The 26,192-nt window shown below is 48.8% G+C and overlaps 8 protein-coding genes and 2 non-coding genes across 10 annotated transcripts; 4 read left to right on the top strand and 6 right to left on the bottom strand.

Annotated features, from left to right (window-relative positions):
* Nucleotides 1–210: 210 nt before the first annotated feature.
* Aud_002736 (GMC family oxidoreductase) lies at nucleotides 211–2,090 on the bottom strand (the record flags this gene model as incomplete). The annotated part of the gene is made up of 3 exons (XM_043287697.1): nucleotides 211–458; nucleotides 518–1,028; nucleotides 1,092–2,090. 3 exons carry the CDS (start codon nucleotides 2,088–2,090, stop codon nucleotides 211–213), a joined length of 1,758 nt encoding a protein of 585 aa, XP_043143632.1.
* Nucleotides 2,091–3,164: 1,074 nt separating this feature from the next.
* Nucleotides 3,165–4,028, bottom strand: Aud_002735 (uncharacterized protein; the record flags this gene model as incomplete). The annotated part of the gene is made up of 1 exon (XM_043287696.1): nucleotides 3,165–4,028. One exon carries the CDS (start codon nucleotides 4,026–4,028, stop codon nucleotides 3,165–3,167), a length of 864 nt encoding a protein of 287 aa, XP_043143631.1.
* A 721-nt stretch (nucleotides 4,029–4,749) lies between these two features.
* On the bottom strand, nucleotides 4,750–5,412 carry Aud_002734 (uncharacterized protein; the record flags this gene model as incomplete). The annotated part of the gene is made up of 3 exons (XM_043287695.1): nucleotides 4,750–4,759; nucleotides 4,863–5,026; nucleotides 5,098–5,412. 3 exons carry the CDS (start codon nucleotides 5,410–5,412, stop codon nucleotides 4,750–4,752), a joined length of 489 nt encoding a protein of 162 aa, XP_043143630.1.
* A 416-nt stretch (nucleotides 5,413–5,828) lies between these two features.
* On the top strand, nucleotides 5,829–6,673 carry Aud_002733 (uncharacterized protein; the record flags this gene model as incomplete). Its single annotated transcript, XM_043287694.1, has 2 exons — nucleotides 5,829–5,886; nucleotides 5,943–6,673. 2 exons carry the CDS (start codon nucleotides 5,829–5,831, stop codon nucleotides 6,671–6,673), a joined length of 789 nt encoding a protein of 262 aa, XP_043143629.1.
* Nucleotides 6,674–6,732: 59 nt separating this feature from the next.
* Nucleotides 6,733–7,962, bottom strand: Aud_002732 (uncharacterized protein; the record flags this gene model as incomplete). The annotated part of the gene is made up of 6 exons (XM_043287693.1): nucleotides 6,733–6,866; nucleotides 6,917–7,021; nucleotides 7,079–7,153; nucleotides 7,205–7,331; nucleotides 7,369–7,838; nucleotides 7,890–7,962. The coding sequence occupies 6 exons, from the start codon at nucleotides 7,960–7,962 to the stop codon at nucleotides 6,733–6,735; spliced, it is 984 nt and encodes a 327-aa protein (XP_043143628.1).
* A 1,337-nt stretch (nucleotides 7,963–9,299) lies between these two features.
* Aud_r0010 lies at nucleotides 9,300–9,419 on the top strand. Its single transcript, XR_006253260.1, has one exon. It is a non-coding gene; the product is annotated as a 5S ribosomal RNA (ribosomal RNA).
* Nucleotides 9,420–10,979: 1,560 nt separating this feature from the next.
* Aud_002731 (uncharacterized protein) lies at nucleotides 10,980–15,775 on the top strand (the record flags this gene model as incomplete). The annotated part of the gene is made up of 6 exons (XM_043287692.1): nucleotides 10,980–11,967; nucleotides 12,025–12,069; nucleotides 12,146–12,319; nucleotides 12,380–12,404; nucleotides 12,459–13,104; nucleotides 13,148–15,775. 6 exons carry the CDS (start codon nucleotides 10,980–10,982, stop codon nucleotides 15,773–15,775), a joined length of 4,506 nt encoding a protein of 1,501 aa, XP_043143627.1.
* A 696-nt stretch (nucleotides 15,776–16,471) lies between these two features.
* Nucleotides 16,472–16,591, bottom strand: Aud_r0009. The gene has a single exon (XR_006253259.1). It is a non-coding gene; the product is annotated as a 5S ribosomal RNA (ribosomal RNA).
* A 680-nt stretch (nucleotides 16,592–17,271) lies between these two features.
* On the bottom strand, nucleotides 17,272–18,189 carry Aud_002730 (uncharacterized protein; the record flags this gene model as incomplete). Its single annotated transcript, XM_043287691.1, has 1 exon — nucleotides 17,272–18,189. One exon carries the CDS (start codon nucleotides 18,187–18,189, stop codon nucleotides 17,272–17,274), a length of 918 nt encoding a protein of 305 aa, XP_043143626.1.
* A 6,122-nt stretch (nucleotides 18,190–24,311) lies between these two features.
* Aud_002729 (uncharacterized protein) lies at nucleotides 24,312–25,919 on the top strand (the record flags this gene model as incomplete). Its single annotated transcript, XM_043287690.1, has 2 exons — nucleotides 24,312–24,881; nucleotides 24,945–25,919. The coding sequence occupies 2 exons, from the start codon at nucleotides 24,312–24,314 to the stop codon at nucleotides 25,917–25,919; spliced, it is 1,545 nt and encodes a 514-aa protein (XP_043143625.1).
* Between the last annotated feature and the right edge of the window lie 273 nt (nucleotides 25,920–26,192).

Raw genomic sequence — 26,192 nt, 5'->3', positions numbered from 1 at the left:
TCGAGAGAAACACAAGTCGGCGCTGGAACTTTCCTTGCTTATGATTAGAAGATGTACATGGAAGCACATGCGGTTTGTTTCCATTGATGATCACTTACATGCGAACGAAAAACCATAAAAAGGACAATTATCTAGTGAGTTACAAACAAATGACAAGATCCTCCATCTGAACTCATTTTCATCTCGAAACCACATCTCAAGCTAGCATTCTTAGACATACCCTTGGCCGGTTTGCACAAATAATGCACCGTATTTCTCAGCCTTTATAGTATCTGCAGCCCGCTCCGCAACAGCGTACAGGGTACTCATCAAGTGACCGCAAACCTGGAACGGGAAAACGGAAGCATCGACAACACGGACATTAGCAGTACCATAGACCATAAGCTTGGTATCCACGACACCTCCCATGTCCCGAGGCATCATGGCTGCGGTACCGACGAGATGGAAGTTGGCGCGAGCTAGAGTAGAAATTAGCATGTGCATTATACATAGTTCATAGCAGGAATGGAGGACTTACATGCAGAGTTGATCCAGGAAGCCCACTGGGCGTCGGTGGCGCCAGTGGGAAGAGTGGTGTATCCCGGTGTCGATTCCCCAGTGGTGTGTTCGCTCATGGGAGCGGTGTTGAAAAGCTTGCGGATGACTTTGCCTGAGCCGATCTGCTGCTGCATGTCCCATCCTAGCATCATGTAGTTTGGGTTGATGGTGGGCTGCTGCATGGGGTCGGTAGACGCGATGTGGACGTTACCACGCGCAGAGGGAAGCAAGCCCCAGTACTCGATGTAGAAGTTGGTGCCCTTGGGGGTAACGAGCACCTCGGCGATAGGGGTAGGGTTCTCGAAAATGATGTCGTACTGGATCTTGAAGAGGGAGAGCATGTTGGCAGCGCTCATGGTGCCATTGCTGGCGGCAGAAACCTTGGCAGCGTAGTTTGCAAGGCTGTTCTTGACATCGTTGGCGACATTGGTCTTATTGTTTCCGAAGATGTCATAGGCGTGTGGGTGGCCGAGATAGGTTCCCTGGCCGGTCTAGGAAATGTTGCTGGTGTAGATGAACTCGGTGTTGATCTGGTCCTGAAGATTCTCGCCGACTGTGGTCAGGTTGACGACGAGAGGGATGCTATGTTGAGCAAGGACCTCTGGGTTACCAACACCAAATCGCTCCAGAATGGCAGGGGAGGTCAGTGAACCAGCAGACAGGATGACCTCCTTGTTGGCCATAATGGTTTCTATAGTGCCGTCGCTGAGGGTGACCTCAACACCGCTGGCAACAGCGGGTCCTAAAGTGCCGGTCTGATTGGCCCAAAGAATGCGGTTTCCAGTGGTGTTGAGCATGACCGAGAGGTTAGGTCTGGATGCGAAGGGGTAATTGTAGGCGCGAGCCGCATCCTCACGGACGTTTCCAGCACGGTTCACAGTCCGAGAAAACATGGAGTAGCCATGCATCTTGCCTCCGTTGACATCTGGAAGATATGGAATACCTAGGTGCTCGTATGTGCTCCTCAGCTCAGTGTGCACGGTACTGTTTTGCATATCCCAGGTCCCTCCCACAAGCAGTGGGCCAGACTTTCCATGGTACAATGCGTTGTAATTAGCACCAGCGCTGTACTGGGCCGGGGTAGGTATCTGGAAGTTCTTGCCCTTCTTGTAATAAGGACCGAGGATCTGCCAGGTCCAGCCCTGATTACCGATCCACTGCCAGGCATCAATCTGTATCTCCTCGGCGCGAGTATATGACATGCCATTGATAGTGGTAGTCCCACCTAGAGCTTTGCCTGCCCTCAGCGTCTCAACCTTATTGCCCATGTACGTCTGCTGGGCAGACTGGTAGGCATAATCGATTGCTGACCCGAAGGCAGCACCATACACGCTTGTATTATAGACCAGGGGATTTTGGAGGACGGAACCGCCTTTTTCAATGACCAAAACTGAAAGATGGATGTCTTCCGATAACCTGTTTGCCATGACTAGGCCACATGCTCCACCTCCCACGATGATGTAGTCGTATGAGGTGGTGGATGCCGCCAATACAAGAGAGAAGAAATGAATTCTAGCCAACAGGGCTAGTAGGAAGCAGATCTTCGCCGACATGGTCTGTTGGAAGGAAGATGGCTGTTGATACGCGCAAGGGAAATGTTTGATTAGGGTTATCTTGCAGTCTGATGAGATTTATATTAACTTGGAATTCTTGGAGAAACTACTTGCGCAAGACTCTATCAGTGAGATGGTGGAGGTTGTCACACAGCTGCTACTCCATTAAGAGGGACTTTGCTGCCTTTAACAAGAATGCTAAAAGTATTCAAGTAGTAATTTAGAAGGAAGTTGCTAATACAAGCATCAATCCAATGCTATCTAGAATATCCTAAAGATAACCATTCTGGCATCTACACTGTGCATATTATCTCCAATAAGAAGGGGCAGTGAGGACTTTGTAATCTTGCGAACCAGTGTCACACTATTAGTTATGTTATTAAAGCTATTATCAAGAGTAATAAACATATATTCTATTATTGACCGCATGATGTACTTAGATATGTTTGGTATGCGACTTTCTGGCAAACTATCGCCTGTGCTTCGTGCTGAATGTTTCATGATTGCGGATAAAATGACATTATGAGCCTGGAAGGGATGTTAGTATGCTTGCAATGTTATCATCTTGTTCTCTGCGAGATAGCAAATTATTGTCTTATTAAATAACAATTTTCCCTCTGTGACCTACTTGCCCTCTCGATGAGATGGATTCTGGGTCGTGGTGTGGCCCTTGACCAAGATTCTATATGCTGCGAATAGAGGAACTATTATCATCGAAGCAATTTTCAATTGTGACACAGCTAGACAGATTAATATTCAAAAGATATGCCGACGCTCAACTCTTTCTTGATATAACTGGGTTGAAGATCTCTAAAAACCTCTCGGGACACCAAGACTCACTATCAACTGTAGCACATACACTTTGAATTGTATTTGTTCACCTAACTTTCTTTACCAGATATCCAGTGACTTTCACTGGCCCCTGATATAGATAAATAGTGATCTGGTCTGGAATTTGTATATCGAATGTCTGATTGGTCGACTGGGCCCTGATCCTAGAGAACATCGCAATAGATTCAACAAATTCCAGTTGAATTGGGCGAAGCATAGAGACAAGATATCTAGATAAGGCTCTTAAGATATCGCCCGAGGCTTCTTCCCAATTACTTCGAACCTTCTCGAAAATGCACTCGCCGCCACCACCGTCCCATCTTCGTCCTCTACATGTTGCCAGGACCCATCAGTGCATGGGATCAGGCCGGGACGCGGTATATGGGGCATTTTTCTCCAGAAGTCATGATTCCAATCGTGATTCATGAAAGTCCACAGTCCGGTGATGTCCAGACGTAAAAATCCTTGATAATTTTCATAGTCGGGACTCCTTATTCCGCCTTCCTGAAACCTCCGATCAATAAGAATCACGTAGCCGGCGTCTAATCCAAACAAGAAGCTACCATCCTCGGAGGGTTCCGGGGTATTGTGGATGGACCGGAGGGCCTTATCATCAATCATCAGACAAAACTCCGACCGTGGAGTGCCGTCCTGGTCATGGCGAGTCATCCAATCGTCAAACAGGCGCCGGACCTGGTGGACAGAAGCACCCTCAAGCTCTCGATCCTCGATGACTACATTCCTGTAACCCTCACAAATAAGCCGGATGGGTTCTGGATGGCTGAATGTCCGGCGGTATCGGAGGAAGCAATGAACACAGGCATCGAGCTTTCGCATCGCTTCCTTCCAATCGGCTTCGGAGACAGTCTCATAACAAGTCCGGTAGATGAAATAGCCCCATGGCCACATCCACTCATAATACTCCGCGAAGAACCTCGCCGTCATGTCAGCATTCCACCATGGATAGCTCTGAAAGCGGCGGTCTCGCTCTTGCCAGGGCTCGTCTGCAGGAAAGTCCGGAGAGGTCCATGGTTCTGGCCATGATTTATGGTGGAAGAAGTCATTGAATGAGTCAGGCGAGGAGGGCCGGGGAGAGATCTCCCCCATGTTTGCAGATTGGATAAATTGAATGCAAGACACGGATCCAAGGTAGTTGACGGTGGTAGAGGTTATGTCATGAGATCGGAGCACGAAATAGCCCGGATATCTCAGTCATACAAAATCCGTTTAGGAGATGAAAGGCATTGGTTTGCTTTGGGGCTGCGAAAGGTGTTGTCTGGAGTGAGAGGTTTGTTGGAGGAGGCAGACTACTACCCAAGCTTACAAGCACGACTCGCTTACAAGGTTACATCAACTTATTTTGCCAAGCAAATATAAATAGGTTACCTAGCGACTTAATTCTTGGCTAGTTGCACTAGTGTGAACAGGGAACTCTGGGCACTTAAGGCTATATAAATGTTCTTTTTTCTTAATACTCAGTATGAGTGCTGAGAAAGGGTATATATCAATTCCTCTACCATCTCCATCAGATATTAAGCGATTTGCTGACTACACGAGACAGAGATCCATAAATCTTGGTTCTTATTGTTACTGTGTTGATCTAATATTAGTATTATTAAAAATAGCAGGCACCTGGCTACGTTCCTAACTTCCTACTGGTCTATGGGTGGTAGTGTACCTTTATGGGATTCTGTATAGGATAGAATCACTGTACCCTTACATTATCTTCCTCTAAATTGACAAATTATGTCGTTTCCATACCTGTGCTGCTGGCGGTGCTATTCCCGTTGGCAGCATCGAATACGCATCCCTCGCCACCAAGAGACCATCACAGTCTCCTGCAGCCAAGGAAGGGTTAGCCCTCAGAAAGGTCTGCCGGTGACCGGTCCTTGCATACAAAGCATCGTACAACTGACATCCTCTGTAGCTGTCACTACGTACCATTTGCCCCCTCTGAACGTCGTGCTCTTGGCCACCGTGGCGTTGGTAGGAGGTGCGGTTTCAGTGTAGCTGCCCGTCTGTGGCAGAGAGGTCACGCCGGGCGGAGGAGCAGCACCGGTTGCAGCGCCCCCTTGTGGAGCACCACAGAGAACATGCCCATAAACCTGGTTACTGGCCACATGAAGATTGGAACAGTCGTTCAGTAGCCATGGGTTGAATTTGTGAAGGGTAGCACCGGTTGAGTATGGTAAGCCGAGGGAGGCTTCGACAAAAATACATGTGTCGTTGTCTTTAAGAGTATAGGTGGGATTGCAAGAGAGCGGGATGTAAAGTTCCATGCCGGTGGGGATGTTGCGGCAGTCATGGAGATTGGGTCGCCCATGTACAGCGAGGCAGGTGACACACTGTACTTCAGCGAGATCGAATCACGGGTATCCCCAGAAACCGCCGTATACGTCGGTTCGGAGATGCAGAATGTGAGGTTGTTCTTGTATGGGTCTGGGGCTCTTGCAGCGGTGGGAGGATATTCGTGGTCCCGCTGAGCCCGCATTTCGAATACATGAACTCCAGGTCAGACTGGTAAGTCTCGTCATAAATGGAGTAGGAAGTCGTTTGCATCATCTCATAGCGGGTGACATAGCAGTCTGAGCACAGTTGACGTCTTGCCAATGCTTCTCACTTGTTCTGGATTCAGGAAATATGAGTGACGGCCAGAAATGACGATGTCCGAAGCTTGTGGAATACGCAATGTGGTCGAACAGAGGCTTGTAGTTTTACTGTAGCAGGGCTGCAGAGTCTCGGGATTAAGCACCTAAGTCCGTCCTCCACGGTCTCCAATTCTCTTCGACTAAATCCACCGTTTACTCGATCTTTTTCCATTAATCATTAAATCGACCTCATTCCTCTGAACCCCAACCATCAGATCCCCAACCGACCATCTGGAGCGCCGTGGTGATACACACGAAAATGGATGACCCCAAAGAGCGGAGAAAGATCCAGAACCGCCTCAACCAGCGTGCCAGCCGTAAGTAACACCGAGGATGGAAACAAAGAAGGCCAGATGTCTTATAAACTAGCTAGGCAGGAGGAAAGCTATACTACCTTCCCGCGGTTCCGAGGCTTGGACTCGAAAGTGGACGGTTTACGTCGCCCCGTCGCAGGAAACAGCGACATCCCTAAGACCAAATCACAATCCCAACCAGGGAGAGAATGACGCAGCTACACTTCATTTCTGCTACCTTAGCTTAGAAACCCGCCAGAGAATTTTGGATCTATTACATGACCGCGTCAACAGAGGCATCATCACCCGCGCACTCTCCTCAGAATTACTACTCCCAGTTACCCAATGGAACATTATCCGCGCCATGTGCACCAACGCCACTACAATGGGTCTAACCATGCCACTCTTAGCAGGAGATATCATCTCCCCGTTCAATACCTGTGGACCAGTAACAGCAAATCTACCACCCAGTTTACAACCAACGTATCTACAGAAATCCATCATCCATCATCCCTGGATCGACCTATGTGCCATTTCCTCAGTCCGGGACGCTCTTCTGCGCAACCTGCATCTCTACTCGGAGGATGAACTTTGCGATGACCTCTTCAAAGGTTCCAGTGATTGTACCCAACCGACAGGACTGTTGATCTGGGGTGAAGCGTGGGATCCGTCTGGGTATGAGATATCCGAAAGAATGTTTCGGAAATGGAGGTGGTTATGGAGGGAATGTCCTGAGGTGATTTGGTCTACAAATTACTGGAGGTTGCAGCGGGGAGAGGAGACCTTGTCATTTCCGATTGAGCTGCTATGATGCGAGCAACGTCTTCATACAATGAAGCACACTTTCCTACACGGTACAACAGACGATCCTTAAACAGCAAATGTCTCGTGTATCATCTGCTCACTAAGTTCCCACAGCTTCACCTGATTGTCGCGATTGCGAGTGTGGCTATTCAACTCGTCGTTGGCAACGGCGTTGTTATGGAGGAAGGCCCCATTATGTCCTAGCGATGTAAGTATTCAGTAAGGTAATACAATGGGACAGTCTGCGAACCTTGGATCGTAGGGTCAATCATGCCCGTGATAATAGTCGCCGCGGCTTCAGACTTCGTGGTGAATGGCGGAATCTCAATGGGCCTACCATCGAGGTCGACCAAGCCTGTTTGATGACGTCAATGCTGTTCAAACCCCAAGATGTCAAGGGCCCAAAACCTACCTCCAGAAGCCCTAAGCCCCGCAACCATTTCTTGGAATTCTGGCGTGAAATGGCGTTGCAGACCGGACTGGGCAGCTAGCTGCAGGTCAGTTCCCAGGTATGCGCCGACTGTAGATGATCACATACCACCAGGATCAATACTAAATACCCGAATTCCCTGATCTCCCAATTTCTCTGCCAGCGCATTCACAAACAAGACCCGGGCAGCGTTGGATTGGCTATATGCCACCAGAGGATTATACGTTTTGCCTTCCTATCAGGGATAATTAGACCAGCAGCATAAAGCGAACAGCGGAGAGAGGCACACTAAATCCAACATCCTCAAAATGGACCTTCCCACCCCTGGCTGAACTACTTGCAACAATAGTGATGGACGATCCAGCCCCAGCAGCCTTCACTTTGGGAAGAAGCAACTTAACCAACAGAAAGTTTGCGAGATAGTTCACCCCGAACTGCGTCTCGAACCCATCCTTGGTAGTTCCATACGGAGGAACCATGACACCCGCCACACAAGCGAGATGGTCGATCTTCGGGATATCATGCAGGGTCTCAACCGCCGTTCTGGTATTGCTCATGTCTCCGAGATCCATTTTGAGGAATCGGGTATTGACATTGGGGGCTGTGGATTTGATTTTCTCGATGACGGGGGTGACTCTTTCCTCGGCTCGAGCGCTGAGGATGAGGAGATGGGGGGCTGCGGCGCTTAGTTGGATGGCGAGTTCGCCAGCAATGGAGTTGCCGGATACGCCGGTTATCAGGACTGAGGGTTGTTAGAAGATTATATGGATGGGTACACAACAGGGTCTCATACTTGTCTTGCCGGCAAAGGAGCTACCATATCGGTGGATGATGGTCTCAGAGGGCAGGATCTGCTGGGAAAACATGTTGTTCCCGAGATACAGCGGTTGATGCTTGAGAAGCATTGAGATGATGTTAATTTGAAAGGAAGAAAGCAAAACCAGAGCAAGCTTTTGCTGCTTTATATCTTCCAGCGGCCCTGACCTGATGCAACTTGCTCTCGAAGTATGAAATGCCTGCTATGACAATTGTGGTTAGTTTCATGTCAGCAATGCAGATTCCACTTTTATATTGGCTTCTATTAGATAACTGAAATAAAATTGGCCCTTACATGGTGGACCCACTGCTACCCAACGCAGCAGACATAACAATACCGGAGGTCCGGAAGTACATTATAGATGGAAAGTTTTGTCTCTTGGACACGGGAAAAGGCTCACGGTTTATCAATGAACTGGGCTATTCCACAGTTCAGAGATTCGGCTTTTGCGGCTATATGATACTATGCTCCCGAGTTGTTGGGCTGATTTCAAATGGCTATTGAACTGGTTACATCGACACCTAGGATATTCATTTCTTTAAATTCTAGATTACACTATACTAGAATAGAATATATTGGCAGACCCAGACCATATATGTGTGTTTACTACATTTACACGGGGTAATTGGCGCAGAGTGGCTGACAATATCACCAGATGCTCTGGCGAGGTCCTGTACCAGTAAACCCGAGAATTTCAACGCCATTCTTTTTCTTCTCTGTCTCATTTCTCCTCTCCTCCATGCTTGAAGGTGTCGAAGTCACCATGACCTCCAACAACGACGATCTCTATAAACATCTGATCTCTGCGCTAACCACATTTTACACCTTGCTGGTAGGTCTATGGTACGTTCATCCCTCTTAGCTCATAGTTTCCTCTGCCCAAACCGGCCAAGCCTATGTTGTCAAAAATCGATCAGTTAAGAAGATACCACATTCGCGTCTGCTCGTTGTATTCCTCTCACAATTCAACTTCATTTTTCCTGTGTCTTTCGTTATGATCATACCTCAGAATACCACCCATTTCTAGAGCATAATGAAGCTGTTTAGGGGTGACCATTTGAAAGAATGAATGTCTTACTAAAAGATTTCCCTGCCGCGGAACACCTTAGGCACGAAATCAGTAACCCCTTTGTTGCATGTATCTGACAGGTATATATCATGACACCAGACGCCAGGCCGGTGATTCAGCATGTTTCCGTCGGGAGTATCCTTCATCTTTGTCATGCCTCTGAGCTCTTCTTAACTCCTTATACTCATGATCAGACCTACATTCCAATTCTGCACTGCATCTACTATACATTTCTATGGCTAGGCCATTATTGCCTTCGAACCTTAACACATGATACACGCCTGACACTTTTCACCGGCGGATCCCATGGTTCAAGCACATACGACCACAGGGTGTGGAAAACAGGGCTTCCCGTCCGCTCAGCCGTACTTAAGCCACACGCCGGCCGGTTAGTAGTTGGGTGGGTGACCACCAGCGAATCCCGGCTGTTGTATGTTTTTTTTGTCTTTTTCCGTCTTTTTAGAAAGTTTTCCTCGTATGTGCATGGCTGGGAAATCTAGAGGCTTGTGTACAGGACGTGGGCGTAACGGTCACGCGGAGCGCTGACAGAGGAGATCAGGGAAGGCAGTTAAGCAGACAGAGGAGCATGCAAGAGGAAATTGAGCGTCTCGATAGAAAAGAGTCCCAGTGGGCCAGGTCTGCAAGCAGTATCCCCGAGGACCTCTACCATAGGACACCCTGTACTGGGGATGAGTGGGTCTTGAGGTGATGGAGGGCTCACCTATATCTCATCGTTTCCAACTAGAGGATACTGCCTAGGGTCTGCTTCATTTCCCAAAGTAATTGGGCTGTTGATCAACCCCCAAGTTTGAGAAACGGATGATCCATCAGTTCGCGAGCTGTCTTCCGCTTCTCCGGGAGCCAGGTGAGCATTTGTCGAACAAAGGATAAAGACAGTCACCTCTGAACTCGACCAACCATGTTGCTGGGAGTAGAAACGGTTTAACGATTTTACCATCGACCTAGCGTATCGAATCCCATACGTCACTGATAAGGATACACAACTTCATGTTGAGGCCCTCCCGCTATGTTATCAACCCAGGTAAAGGGCGAAATTGAAGCCCTTGAGACTGATAAAGAGCAGGATGAGGATCTTACTAATGAATGGGAATTTGCGCGGGATACGGCAAATGCGATGATATATGAATAGGCAGTAATATCCTGGTTTTAACCCGAGGTTTGTTGTACGGAACTGAGTTGTTATATGAGATAGATAACCGTATGTATTACCTTGATGATAGTGGAATCAGAACAGGAGTAAGGCTGATATATATATAGAGAATATCAGAGAATGTGAGCATTTCAAGGAGTCAGACTGGGGAATTCTCCTGCCTACCGATGGCAGTATTAGAGAACCCTCCCTATGCATGGCCGCGAGCTTTCTTATCTTTAGAGAATATCCCCTTGGATCAGAAGAGCATATTTGAGCAGGATTCGGAGGTATTAGGGCATGGGGATGATCCGGATGAAGGATATAAGCAATTCTTCCATAGCTCGCTGAAAAGCTATCAGAAGAAGAGAACACTAAGAGATAATTATCTGCAGTACAGATGGACGCCAGATTCTGCAGCAGCCAATCAGCCACAGGAAGGGGAGTCGATATGGGACAGTATGGAAGAAACGCGAAAACTTGCCGCTAGCGAGTTTAGACCTGCCCAATTTTAGGCACGCAGGGAGGAGTGGCTTGTTACACTGGCAGTTAGTGATGAAGAATAGGTGGGAAGCTGTGTCTGCCACATGCTATGTTCCTGCAAGAACTCCATTGACAGGAATGTCATCCATCGTCGAGTGCGATGATTGGTCTTTTCCACCACGCGCGGCAGGGATGTGGCGTCAATTAGTAACTCTACTCACGCTCGAACCGAGCGGGGCGAGGCTGAGGAGCCTCCATCTGTTCAGCCGGGCCAACGACGTCCTACAGACTTCCTAGTCTGGGATTGTTCCATCATACCCAGAATTCGAGACATACAATTGAACAATGCATGTTGCAGACACAAATGGCCGCCATACCAACACCGTTACTCAAGCCGCACAATTATACAGTGGCATGGATCTGCGCCCTTGCCATAGAAATGGCAGCCGCCGAGGCAATGCTGGATGAGAAACATCCTGACTTACGCACCGTCCCCGGCGACGACAATACTTACGTCGCAGGGAGGGTGGGCGCCCATAATGTCATTATCGCGTGCCTTCCAGCTGGGGTTTACGGGACGACTTCTGCAGCCAACGTAGCGTCTCAAATGCGGCTCACATTCAAGGGCATTCGGTTCAGACTGATGGTGGGTATTGCAGGGGGAGTCCCGAATGCGAACCATGATATTCAGCTCGGCGATGTCATAGTCAGCAAACCAACGCGGGATTCCGGGGGAGTGATCCAATACGACTATGGCAAGGCCGTGAGTGACAGCCACTTGGAACGGACAGGTGTTTTGAACAAGCCTCCAACAATGCTCCTGACAGCCGTGACGGCGCTACAGTCAGCACACATCGCGAATAAGAGTCGTATTCCTGATCTAATCGCAGACCTGGCGGAACGCCATCCGCGTATGAGGGAGAAGTTCACGTATAACAGCCGCAGAGAAGATTTGTTGTTTGAGGCCCAGTATGATCATACAGATCCTGCGACAGCCTGCGATGGCTGTGATAGACACCGGCTAGTTACCCGAGCACCAAGGGATGGAAACGGCCCTGTTATCCACTACGGTCTAATCACATCCAGCAACCAGGTCATCAAGAATGCGCAGACCAGAGATCGGCTAGCCCGGGAACTTGGGATCCTGTGCTTTGAAATAGAGGCGGCCAGTCTGGTGGACACATTCCCATGCCTAGTAATTCGAGGCATCTGTGACTATGCCGATTCTCATAAGAATAAACAATGGCAAGAGTATGCAGCTGCGACGGCAGCAGGATACGCAAAGGAGCTTCTCTCAATGGTCCATTCCGTTCACGTTGCAGATACACCTTCGGCTCTGCCAGTCACCGACGGTATGAGCTATGCACAACAGACTGAAAACTTGTCGATTCTGATTAAAAAAATGCCAGTCGTTCATAGCAGCAAGGCCCTGTCTAAACCGCGAGGTTCATCAAGTTAGTTGACTTGGCCAAATGGTGAGTGGCCAGGATCTTGTACTTTCTGCATGTCACCGATACTCATTCATTGCAGGTGACCTCGACGAGACATTATTCAGGCGCATTTCAGACTACAAACATGAAAAGGTTCACCGTAGGCTTGCTCACAAACGAGTCATGGGGACAGCGCAGTGGTTCTTGGATCATACTGACTTCAAGGCATGGCTGGTGGAGAAGAAATTCTCGAGACTGTGGTGCTCCAGGAAAAGTAACCGTGCCCCTGGGAGCTCCTTGACAACGATCAACACTAATCATCACTCTTGTTTAGTTGGCTCTGGTAAAACGATGATAGCGTCAGCATCCCTTCGCTCTTTGTCCTTGTGGTAAATAGGCTAATCGTGCCATAGGACGGCGGCCATCGATGCAGCCAAATATCAATCGTCGGAACACTCTGCTTCCACGGTATTTTTCTACTGTGAGAGCGACCGACCGGACAAGCTCAACGGGCCCTACATCCTCTCCAGTCTGATCAAGCAACTATGCGAGTATCTCCGTGCGAAGAACAGATGCTGCCCCAACGATGTCGCAGACGCACTGAACCGCTTTTTCGGGAGGAAGCGAGTGGTTCCCGACTTTGATGATTTGAAGGACGTTTTCATCCAATTATTCCACTTCATCCCAGACACGGTGTATATCATTGACGGACTCGATTCATTGAACCCAGACCAAAGTAAAGACCTGTTTGAGTTCTTCAGCTCCCTGTTCTGCGGTTCTAGATCCCCACTCAAGTCACGAATACTCGTTTTCAGCCGAGAACAACTGCCTGGCTACACAGGCATCCCCCTGTTCATGGCTGGCATTCATCAAATTTCAACTACATCCAACGTGATGCCGGATCTTCACGCATACATTGATACGAGTGTCACCGATAAATTGATGAGCCGGAAGCTCACCGACAATTTAGCCTTGTTGGATGAGGTCAGGTCAAGCGGGTCCTCCTGGAAGAATCATCAGGAATGTATGAAGCAAGCCTTCCTCTGGTTCCTCAATATCGTCTGAAGGCTAATGAATCAGGTTTCTTTGGGTCTATCTGCAGTTGGAGATCCTGTGGCAAGAGTGTTTCACGGACAATCAAATCCGATCAGCGTTGCAAGATCTTCCGACAGATCTAGAGGAGACATACCGTCGCTGTGTCCGAAGAATGACCTTTACCAATCCCTATGCGTTGCGAGTCCTCCAGTGGGTGAGTTTTGCTGCGAGACCACTCTATATCGACGAATTAAAAGAGGCTGTAGCTTTTGATCTGCAGGACGTGGTATGGGACGCCGGAAGGATCCCCCAAGCAGACGTGGTGATCGGGTGCTGTGCAAATCTTGTGGCCGTTGATCCTTCTGATTATTGTGTTCGCTTTGCGCATCCTTCCGTCAAGACGTACCTGCAGAAGGATTCGGCAAGCCTTATTCCACGGTACCCGAAATCCGATAGGCAAGGCGAGCTTCAGTGCGGAGAATTCTGTGTTGCGTATCTGTCCTTCTCCAACTTCAACCTCCAACTGGCGAAGCCAGCCAACGAGACAGTGGTGGCAAAAGTCCCGGATCCCAAGCTGCTCGCTGGTGGTGCATTGACGTCTCCGTTGGCCAGATTATTCCGAGGATGGGAAGCAGATCCCAAACGTCGCACACAATTACAATTTCGACAGATCCGATCAGCTACGCTTCCAGATCGTTCACAATACAAATTCCTGGACTATGCAGCCACCCACTGGACCTCACAAACCAAGGAGATCACTTCCCGATCTACAGTCTGGGAGAAATTCAAGCACCTCTCGTTATGTTTCAATGAAACATGGAATTTCCACCCTTGGGTAGTCGGTGGTCGCTCACAATTCTCGCGCCTACATGGCCTCTTCGGCTGGGCCGTCAAGGAAGGACACATCCCGCTGTTGGAGATGGCGCTCACTTCCGACCGACCCATACGGGAGATCTGTAACCTCCCATTGATCGATGAGCACCTTCCTGCGCTTCATGTCGCATCAAAATTTGGGCTCGCCGATGTCGTAAGGCTCCTATTGCCCATATGCCAATTGAACGTGCAGGACGAAGAGGGGTATACTGCTTTACACCATGCAGCCGGTAAGGGGCATGGAAATGTTGTTGCCGTCCTTCTAAGCTCAGGCAGCACGAAAGTGGATCTTCCGTCCAAGAGCCAGGTTACACCACTCTGGCTGGCTGCCAGTCGTGGCCATGGGCACGTCCTGCAAATCCTGGCAGAGAAGCAAGCGAACCTCGAGGCCAGAGGTAATGTAACACGACTGACGCCGCTCTCACAGGCTGCTAGTAACGGCCATTATGCTGTAGTCGACCTTCTCGCGAACATGGGAGCGAAGCTAGAGTCAAGGGACGCCGAGGGTCGAACGCCGTTATCCTGGGCCGTCACAAATGGCCATCTCCACACAGTCGGGCTGTTACTTGAGAAAGGCGCTAACCCTGATTGTAAAGATACAAGCAAGGAAAAATTGCTGTTATGGGCGGCGCAGACTGGACATGATGCGATCACAGGCTTGCTGGCTGCAAATCCCATGACAAACCTCAACGCTACCGACTCTGAGGGATTAACGCCGTTATTGTGGGCTGTCCGGAATCGACACTCCTTGACCGCGGAGATTCTTCTCCAGCGAGGGGCAATTCGGGAGGTCCGAGATGCCGAGGGCCAGACGCCTCTGCTGTGGGCAGCAAGGAATAGGCACGAGGAATTGACTAGATCACTGGTCACCAAAGGTGCGGTTATTGATTCCAAAGATAAGTACAAAAGAACAGCATTTTTTTGGGCCGTGGAGAATAGCCACGAAGAAATGGTCAAGTTACTGCTAGACTGGAGTGGAGACCATGGGCGAAAGGAAAAGTTCATCGACAGTATTCTCTCATGGGCCGCACGAACACCAACTGGTAATACGGTCAATTTACTCCTAGGCGAAGATGGAGACGCCGAGGATGAGGCTCCACCAATACCGACGTCGTTACTGTGGGTTGTCAAAAAAAGCTATGGGGGGCTAGCTCAGCTATTCATGGAGCGCGACACCGCTGTCGATCGGGGAGATCTTTTCAGACAGGGAGCTATGATATGGTCCACAGAGCATGGACGAGAGCTCTTACTGGAGCTGCTCCTTGGAAAAAGTGAAGATGTCCAATCCACCGACCCGGCCGCCCTACTTAAGATGCTGGCCGAAACTAGCAAAGACCCGCAATCCACGAATCAGTCAAATCGGTCCCTCCTATGGGCTGCAAAGCTTGGTCATCCATCCGCGGCCAAGTTGCTTCTCAGAACTGGCGCGGATATCGACGCCAACGATTCCCTTGGTTATACAGCATTTCTGTGTGCCGCACGGGAAGGACATATCAAGATCGCCCAGCTGTTGGTTGACCAGGGTGCTGATATCCACGCGAGAACTGTTTACGGGGAGACACCAGTATGGTGGGCTGCAAGAAACGGGCATGAGGCGCTCGTGGTATTTTTGCTCGACGTAGGTGCAGATATCGAATCCAGGGATAAGTTTGGCCTTACACCACTAGCTTGGGCGGTTGAGAATCGGCACGAGCCGGTGGTCCGCGTATTGGTTGACTGGGGCGCAAACATTTGGGCTTCCGACAAGTCCGGCCAGACACCACACTCGAGGTCTGGTGGCACGAAAATGCGAGCTCTGCTACTTGAAGGTGAACGTGAGTAAATGATGGAAGACATTCCAAGACTTTACTAATGCTTATGATCCCAAGGCCATTACCGCCTAAGGGGCCGCCGTGCAGCGTGTACGGAGGACTGAGGTGAGGGAAATCAAATGGAAATCAAATGGAAATCAAATGGAAATCAAATGGAAATCAAATGCTGGTTGCATCCGTGGAGGTCGCGATCGTTGGGAGAACGCTAAACATATCCAACCAGATCCTTGTCAAACGAAAAGGGAACCACTGTCAAACTACAAGGCAGGCCAAAAGATGGTCACTACCGCAACTCGCGAACCAGACCCATTAGTAGCGCAAGTAGCGCATGGGATAGACTACTTACACACTGTCCCATCCCAGCCTTACCCTGTTGCATCCTCCTCCGAGACACGAATATCTCTGATCCCCCGATGGCCCAGGGAAACAAAAACCGTGTCATTTCTGAAGAAAGCAACATAACTGTCGTCGGCTTGTTCAGAATTCAAGAATGCGGCTCGTGGTTTGCGAGTTATGTCTTGGCATGGCTTCCTAGGTATCTAGGTTTTGAGAAATGACAGTAAGACCGTGTAATTGAGGCGGTCTTTGTGGGAGACTATCATGACTATATAAATAGCATCTATCAACAAAACAAGAGTTAGCAGGGCAACAGAGTGAACAATTCCATGCTCAGATCAGAGATATAAGAGACAAAAAAAAAAGGCAAAAACATACAACAGCCGGGATTCGCTGGTGGTCACCCACCCAACTACTAACCGGCCGGCGTGTGGCTTAAGTACGGCTGAGCGGACGGGAAGCCCTGTTTTCCACACCCTATGGTCGTATGTGCTTGATTTGAAGCAATCAAAATCTACTTATGACTAGCAGAGATAGTTTAGTGAGATGTGCTAGTGACCATTGGCAAGACAGAATGCTCATATTACACCCCAGCACGAAAAGGGCGCCCTGGTGGGAGAATTTGTATCAAGGCATGGTGCCAATCTTGCAAGCCACTATCTTTCAAGTATAGAGTATTCAGAATACTTGAATCGCTCTGGAAGCACAAAGTGTCAAATAATACAGGATGCTGGACGTCCCTCATTTCACATTTCTTCAAGCCAAGAGGACGAGTCCTTAATCCCATATTTGCTTGTCTACTAGACACTATACTAGTTGTACATGCGAGTCATACTGAGATCTCGTCAAATGGATTGGTCAGTAAGGTTCTCTCCTTTCATTCCATATCGGTGATTGGCATGGGATGCACCACGGGGTTTAGGCAGGGGAGGAAAAGGACGTATAATGAGTTATGACAAACAAGTAGATACCCAGTATGGCGGAGCCCTTCCCAACGCAGTTATTTATGTTTTGAAATTCGCGCTGCATGACTACGGCATAGATTTCGATTGGTATTATACCGCCTAGGCAGGTGAGGATCATCCTGTGACGCAGATGTGGATTAGTTTGGCTATGGAGAGGTGGATGGCAGAGGTGCTTACTTTCGGCATTCCCATTTGTCTCAAGGGGGCTACAGAAGTAGCAGGGCGACGATTATTCGAGCAAAATGCTCCATCTCTATTGCTTCCTGGATGTTCCAGGGGCCATACCTGTGCATGTAGGCAAATCCAGCATGCGCGATACTCCCGGGACCTCCATTGAGATACCGTAACCAACCCTGGTCGTACTGAAAGACTGAGATATAAACATCAGTTCCGTCCTGCGACACAAGGACTCGCATATCATTTCCTGGTCCGCCGAGGTGCTGCTTCACCCATGCCACCATCTGCGCGACCTCCTGCATATCAACCGCCGGGGAATGGTCCTCCCGCCGCGATCGTTTACACTTGATGAGTGCCAAAATCCGACGACTGAAGGTATCCTCCAGCTGGCCATCGGTATATGTGACGAATTGCCTTTTGCGTCTCCGTGTGCTGAAGTCTGCCGTCAGCTTGGATCTATCAGCCGTCCATTGGCGTCCAGACTGAGGAACCAGATCCGCAATGGCTTGCAAAAAGGAAACGATAGAAGTGTTGACACTGGCTTCGGCAGCACTCCGAACAGAACTGTTCTGAGCCTCGTGTCGAATCACTTGCTGTTGCTGAATAGCTGGAACCCTGAACAGTCCTTCGTTTCCTCCCCAAGGTGGATTCCAAACCGGCTGCGTCTGCCTGGTGGTGACATCTAAGATATAGTCACTAAACCTGACATCACTCAGGAGCAGATTTGCTTGCGCCATCAGAGGTGCTATGCCAAGGCTCTGGAAATTGAGCTGCCGTGGGGGAACAATGGAGGGGAGGTCGGTTCTGAACAGGAGATACTGCTTGTAGGTGACTTGGGATGCTGAATGCAATTTTACATTCATATGCAGGGATTGGTTCTTCACGTTGTGTCTCCCTGCGGATTGTCTCCACTCTCTTTCTGTCTCAGGCAAGGCGTCATTAGCCATTTTGGAAGGTGCCTTGAAGGTAAAGATGGGATGGGTGATGGCTGATGCCGGCTAGGAAGAGAAGCAAAGAACAAAAGAGGAGGGGGAGTCGATATCTCAAGAACCAGCCCCCACCCCCATCTCCCATCCCAAGCAGATGCATTTTATGTTAGTCTCTCTTTTGTAGGCATATACACAGTAGTACTTCTACAACATTCACTCCCCAGCTTTGTTATTGAGGCCGGGTAGGTACCCTTCAAACGGAAGGCACCCGCTTGTGATTGGCCCACTGAACTTGAAGATCAAAAACATCCATATTTCTGCTTCTGCTCAGGCCAATGGAAGAACTCCTATCTACAACTACACAAGCACAGTGAAGGGATCGAAGAGATTTACCCGGATGACAAGAGAACATAGATTTACTATGCTAGGCAGAGAAGAAAGCGAACTCGGGAAGGCGGGAAATTCCATCTAGACTCAAAAAATGACTGGGGAGGCGATGATCAGTCAAGAAAGCAGTAGTAGATACTCACAACCAAAATAGGTACCTAAATTACAGCCCTTTTGTAAGATGACCCTGTTGTTTCACACTGCTGGTAAAACTTGATTTGGTCAAGATTCAATATTGTTGTTGGCGAAATTACATCTGAGAGATGGCTCTACAATTCACCCCAGTGTCTATATATAAAACCTTCCCCTCTGATCTCAAAATTAGTACCGTTGGATAGCTCTCTTTTCGACATTTATGATAATACTAATATTGCCCTGGGTATATTATGTTTTTAGGCATCAAGTCAAGTTAAACATAGTGCTTTGCTTTACTTTTGTTCTACATCCTCGGAGATTTTATATACAAGTGGGTCCTGGATGCGTACCTTAGCATCCGTCAGGTATCAGGGAACCACAAGACTAACAAGCTTTCCGTGACCGTGAGGCGACTTTAAGTGGGTCTGATACAGTGATACTGAATTACTGATACCCTGGTCCGGGAGATAATCCTCGCCTTTGTTGATACTTCACCATCATTAGCTATCTCAGTACCTATGGGGTCCTGCAAGAGGAGGATCCCTGAAAAGTGAATATTCACTCACCATACCTTTGGTAGTAATTGAATTGCCATCTTAACATAGCTAAAGAGTTTGGGAGATTTGTCGTCATTATTATCCACGTCACCTGATTGTGGCCCTGCGTTCTGTTTCTTTCCTTTGCCTTCACCCACATTTCACCCATCTACCATCCACCACCCGCAACCGACAGTCAACCACAAGTCTTCAACTATTTACTTCTTTAATCCCCAATCATACCTTCTTACTTAGCTTCTTTTCATAATGGCAGGAAACGTGACACGCGAGCAAGTAAGATGGCTATACGAGGTCGTTACTGGAGGAAAGGACAAGCCCTTCGTCTCAAGTGAGCCCGGTTCAGAAGGAGATGTTTTGGCATCATATCTTTCAGGACATGGGATTACTCTCGTTCCTTGGGAAATCGAAACGAGCTCTGTGGATTCTTCTTCAGTAACATCGGTCCCGTTTACCCCATTGCCTCGTTCGATATCGCACAACTACCATTCTCAAGGGAATATTCCATTCACTGACTACATCCCGCCGGCAGATAGGAGCGACACCGAGGACGGCCGGTGGTGGTCCGCTCAAATCTGTTCTGGTGAAGCGGTCCGGTTCTTCTATAAGTGGGCTCTTGCCAGGCGAAGTCTCCCGCGCCGGCACTCAAGCTTACTGGATTTCTGCGGAGTAGACACCGTAACGTAAGTACGATGCATTTTGATTTGCTCCGTGATGATTGGTTTCTAACGGTTCAACAATTGATGCATTGCAACTTCTAGGCTGCCTAATCCTTTCTTGCGTTGCTGCCCAAGAGTGGGATGGTGCCCACCTAGTGGTGGCCGCTGGGACATCTGCTTTTTCCTTGAACCTGAGAAGCAAAATACCTCACCACTTCCCCATATTGCCGTGGCAGCTTCCCAGCCAATGAATGCTAGAGACAACTCCATTCTATACGGGGAGCTCGCCGTAATCCTTACTGTTATTAATAGCCGTGCCAAACAACCAAAAGCAGAGAATGAGGAGGAGATGAAGAGTCTGTTTGATATGGAGGAGGAAGAGCTTGAGGAAACTTCCCGGAAAAGTCCAGCATTCCCAAACGAGCAGAAATTTCCGCTTCTTCTCTTTTCATTCGTGGGCCCACAGCATGCAAGGATACTCTGTGCTTCCATGAACCAGAGGCAGCTGATAATTCGGATGTCGAAGCTTTATAGCTTCGAGAGGAAGGAAGAAGCTCCACTTGAACTGTTCACGTCCTGGCTTTTTTCGCGCCCCGCGGTGGAAACTTAACTGTGTTTAAGCGCCTCCCAGCTTCAGCGTCAGGGCCGACAAATCCAGACGAGCGAGGAGGATGTCCCGCAGGAGCAGTCGGATCAGCAGGGCATTCCCATCGATAGTTTCTGCCAATTCTTCACTCTGAACTAGGTGGAACTGAGCAAGAATCTCCAGGTAGACATGGTTTCCAGACTTGTTACATTTTGCTAATACATGGTAGGGTCGCCGACGGCGAGAACTCTGGGCATGCCTGATCGATGACGCTGACATTGAAAACGCGATTTATTGGAGCAATTCCGGGATTTTCTTTAACCATGGTCAATGTTGCTGTGAAGGATCGAGGATTCTGGCTCAAGAAAGTATTTACTATGAATTTGTGTCCCGTTTCGAAGAACCAACAGCACAAATAAAGTTTTTGATCCTTTCGATCCACAGACCTTCCAAGACTACATACAGTATGACCGCATAACGGAGCATATCAACCAAGACAGAGAAGACAGAGCCACTGTACTAGACCCTAGTATATGGCTTAGTACTAATAGTAGTCGAACTCCCATTACCTTAGTTGACCTGAATTGGGTTTTCAAACATATAAAGGGAATGGGCCCAGTCTTTTCTAGATACGATACTATAAAAGGAGGAAGAACTTCCTAAAGGGTCCTAATAGAGACACACCCCAACTTCTTACCAGCACACCACCTTGATGTAATTAGTTAGAATTAACATCATATGTGACGATTCGACCGTCACCACCTCATTGCAAGCCTTCTGCTTCGCAGACTGCTTACTCTTTCTAGGCGTTTTATATGTTTGGACTGCTGCGCGGTGCCGACATTTTTATCCATCTTCACATCTGTATCAGAGTACATACTTTTCCTTCCCTTCTCTATGCTTAGTATTTTCATGAAATGCTACCGTACATTTATCTTATATACTTAAGCACTATTATATAATACTAAGCATCACTCCTTTTCCCTTCCTTTACTATTAGAACTGTTATAATTAGCCCTGACTTGTCTAATAATGTGTTAGGCGGGCGGCCTCACACATATTGTCACGGGCTAGAGGCCGGTTCAACCTATGACCTAGGTTGGACGGTAGGAAATCACTGCGGAGTCTAAAAAAGGCCATACAGGCAGAACATGAAAAGGGGAATGCGACAGGAAGTGGAGTCACACGACAGAACAGACTTGGCACTTGGGTCAATTAATATATCAATTTCAGTCCATCGGATTTGTCCGTAGGACGGCTATCCTCCGGCGACTGTTGCGGATGGCGCAGGACTAACCACATGAAACAGGGTTAGGATCGCCTAGCGGGCGAGAAAGAAGCCGAATACGATACTCTCCAGCCCATCGTTCCTCGTTTGCATCCCAGGATGATAGGGAGTACGATGGTCGTAAGCGTGTGTCGCGGTAGAAAAATCAAACAGGGCACGCATTGCATGCCAGCCAGCGACATACAACTTCCGAGATCACTGCAGCAGGCAAATTCGAAACGACCAGGCACTATAGAAAGAAGTCCCTACGGCATGAGAGCCGCCCTGAAGCGCGCAATTCGTCAGCGGGCAAATCGTTCGTTTAGTCCAGCTAGGTTGACATAGCGTGAAGTGCATGATGCTCGGCAGTCCCCTAGCTCACTGTTAGAGTCGGAGGCCTGGTGGGTCTTAAGACGTACGATGACGGACCAGGGAATTTCAGCCAGGTGTTTTAAGGGTTAAAACTTCTATAGAGCAACCTGCAGCAATGTAAAAGGTGCGAAGATCCAGATCGCCCAGGAGTTGATAAAAGGCTACAATTTCAGCATGATGGCGGAGTAGATGGCATTTTCGCTTACGGCTCTAAAGCGTAGACCAAGTGGCGACAAGTTTTTGGTCAGGAAAGAATAAAATTCGAGTTGATTTTGGGAAGGCTGTCGGCCGCCTGCTGTCTCCTCTATGCAGGATCGTTCGGGGGAGTTGATCATATTTAAAGGGCCACGATAATAAGGGCGAAACTCGGTAGGCGATGACCTCCAATGATCACTAGATGAGCTTGCGTCACAGAACTGGAGTGCGCATTACTGATGTTTTGTTCAGGCGAGCTTCAGGTGAACAGGGTGAAGAGCGTGAGGACAAGGCAGCAATGGCATACAACGAAGCAAAAATAGATGCATCAAAAACATACAACAGCCGGGATTCGCTGGTGGTCACCCACCCAACTACTAACCGGCCGGCGTGTGGCTTCAACGCGGTCAAAAGGTCGGTGGCTGCAGCCGTCGCGCGACGCTGCTTTTAGTCGCCCGACCCTGGGTGAACTTAGGTGAGTGCAGTATAGACAGGGTGAGTGGTTACCCACACTCACCCAAGGTCACACAGACTCACCCAACTAGGATCCACACCAACAGTATCATGGCACTGTTCATTGGTTATGTTTAGTCCTCCTGAACACAGCCACGACGATCACTCCAGGCAGCAATCAACTGTAACTCAGCTTGGGGCTCCTACTTTCCCGTTATACTGGCCATGCAGCGGGCTATAGTCATGCTGCTCCAGCGAAACTGGCAAGTGCAGCGGGCTGCTTGAATTGCATGATATGCGGAGCACAGCACATCTAGTAGTAGAGAGCCCAAAGATTGTTGCAGGTCTGTAGCAAGTATGCCATTACGGCCGGGAATTTGAGGAACCCACACGTGCTGACTCAAATGGAAGAAGAGTTGAAGCAACTTGAGGATCAACACAAAAAGCAAACAGGTCTACGTTTGGTTAGTGCCACTGGTGCGGTCTACTATGTATTGACAATTGAAACTGAGCTGACTGCTTCTTCCAGTTTATCGACGACGATACGTACAAGTGACGTTCCAAGTCTACTATGCACATACAGTATGTTCGCAAGAGCGCCGATTAGGATACCTCCGTCATATTATATGGTCGCAGATTCTTGGTAATAGTGAGAACAGAAGATCCCGGAACCTGCTTGTATTGACCTTTCTATTCAATACTCGTGGCTGTCTAGGTCTCCTCACTGGTCATGCACATAATTCAGAGATACACAACTTGGCTTGAGAAAATACGAAACATTTCATACAAGCCAGGATACCCAACATCCAGGCTTTCATATCTTTATCAAATTCTGATCTACAGCCCCCAGACTCCTTGACCAATGAATCAGTGGAAGCCCCGAACCAAGCCTGGCGAAGACCCTCGACACTCGACACTCAACACTCAACAAGATCATCGGTATGTGTATAGCGGAAACCAAAAAACGAATCTGGGCCTACCCCCCGACTCATGTCTAGTGGAGCCCGGTCCTCAGATCAGAGGGCAACCATAAATCGTCCATGGCCCGCTTCATTTGGTTAGAGCCGTAACTGGCAGTCTTGTTTCTCACGGTTTCGTCGATGCGCCTAGAAGGGTCGAACTTCGTCGTTTGTCGTGCGGTCGGACCAGGTTCATATGTCACCAATTGATAAATGGAAGGTGGAACAGATGAATAAATTTAAATCCACCCATCCTGTTAGTATATCATAAATACTACATAGATACAGTTATTTATCCGAGCAACCCGATAGATATTACATTCAGCTATGGTTGCGTTAAGGTCCCGAATTTAAGTCCGAGATTCGAGAGTGGAGCATCGGGGATAATATTTGACCATGAGTACCTCACGGAGCTGCACTCACTTCATCGAAAGAGACCTCCGAGTCTTCTAACGAGGTCTTTTGCGCCTCTATGCTTTAAATGCGTCTCGGTTTCATCGCATCAAAGATGTGGAATTCATTCCTCACAAGTTGCTGGCGACAGTTTTTATCATTAACAAACCTGCCCACACGATGATAATCGTCGACAACCTTTGGTCTCTGGCCGTCGCCTCTGGGTTACTGGCCATATTCCTCAATATACTGTGGGGGCGATTCAAAGAATACCAAGGACGCAAAGCCCATGGCTGCGGCGTTATCCCATCCTATCCTCAATGGGATCGCATTTTCGGCCTCGATCTCGCCTTGAGCCAAATGAAGGCCCTCCGTGGAGACACTTTTATCCCATGGCTGGCAGCTATGCATGAAGGCCAACCGAGCACATTCAAGATCCGTTTTCTCGGAAAACGCCAAATTTACACCACCGAGACGGATAGCCTTAAGGCTATGACAGCGATCAACTGGAAGGATTTTGGCATCAGTCCTCTCCGACGCAGTACGCAAGCTTTCCACCCGTTCGCAGACAAAGGTGTCAACACCGTTGACGGGGACGACTGGGTGTTCAGCCGTTTCCTCATCAAGCCGTTCTTCAATCGCGATGTTTATACGAACACTGATCGGATCAGGCCGTATGTGGACTCGTTATTGTCTCTACTGCCGCCGGATGGAGAGACATTCAACATCCAGCCCCTGCTCCAGCGATGGGTAAGTCGCGCTTGCGAAAAAAAGCAATTTGAACGTTTCATTACAATGCTCATACGAACATAGTTCCTGGATTTGACCACTGATTTCATCCTTGGCGAGCCTATGGGGGCCCTCAATCATCCAGCCAAGGCCAAAATCACATGGGCCATGCTGGATGTTCTTCGTGGCAGTCGCCAGCGTATGCAGGTCGTTCGCATGATCAAGTGGTTCAACTGGGACTGGTGGCTCAAGGCAGTATACGAGGTTCATGCCTTTGTCGACACACATATCACAGCGACTTACAAAGAAATCGAAACCCGCAAGGCACGCATCGCTGCTGGAGAGAAAGTAGGCCCTGAGCGGGAAGACCTTCTATGGTACATGGCATCACACGACTCCGACTACGAAGACCTGCGGTCTCAATTGGCCCTGCTGCTGGTCCCGAACAACGACACAACTTCGATCTTCATCAGTAATGCCCTCTGGCACTTGGCTCGTCACCCGGATGCGTGGGCAAGATGTCGTGAGGAGGTACTGACATCAGTTCAAGGCGGTGACGAAGCGGTTGGTCAACTCAGCTTCTCCACTCTCAGAGGCTTGAAGATTCTCAATGCTTGTCTTGATGAGACTCTGCGACTAAACCCAAACAACGTCACCCAAGTCCGTATCTGCATGAACGACACGACCCTCCCACGTGGCGGAGGCAAAGACGGCCAGTACCCCATCTTCGTCCGCAAAGGTGACATGGTCCAAGTCACCAAGACAGTACAGCAGCGCAATCGGGAATACTGGGGTGAAGACGCAGACGATTTTCGTCCTGAGCGCTTCCTTGAGCTGAAGCCCTTCTGGGAGTTCGTGCCTTTCAGCGGTGGTCCTAGAAGGTGCCCAGCACAGATGATGGTCATGACGGAGGCTGCATACATGTTGGCTCGTTTGGTAATGCGCTACGAGCGAATCGATTCCAGAGATGCGAATCCATATCATGCTATTATGCGGATTGGACCAAGTAACAAGACTGGTGTTTTGGTTGCCCTCCACAAAGCACGCGAAGGAAATTAGTATCGATGAACGACAGTCGACATGAGAATTACGTTAGCTGAAACTTTAGAACATTAGCTTGACTGTTAGATGCCAAACTGATCCATGCCTTGCAACTCTTTATTGTTCATATATCCGCGTTTCACTCGTTTCTAAATTCCTGCAACGGACCAGCACAACTTGGAAATCGAACGGAGACGATGCATTGACGCCTAGGAGCGAAGGCTATGTTCGACGATCGAAAGCGACGATATTGTGTCATCGAATCTCGGCAAGGGATTCGTAGCCTAGCTG

Source organism: Aspergillus udagawae (genome assembly GCF_001078395.1).
Source record: "Aspergillus udagawae IFM 46973 DNA, scaffold_2, whole genome shotgun sequence".
In the NCBI taxonomy this organism is placed as follows: domain Eukaryota; kingdom Fungi; phylum Ascomycota; class Eurotiomycetes; order Eurotiales; family Aspergillaceae; genus Aspergillus; species Aspergillus udagawae.
Note: the sequence above shows the minus strand (reverse complement) of the source record. Positions and strands in the feature narration are given on the sequence as shown.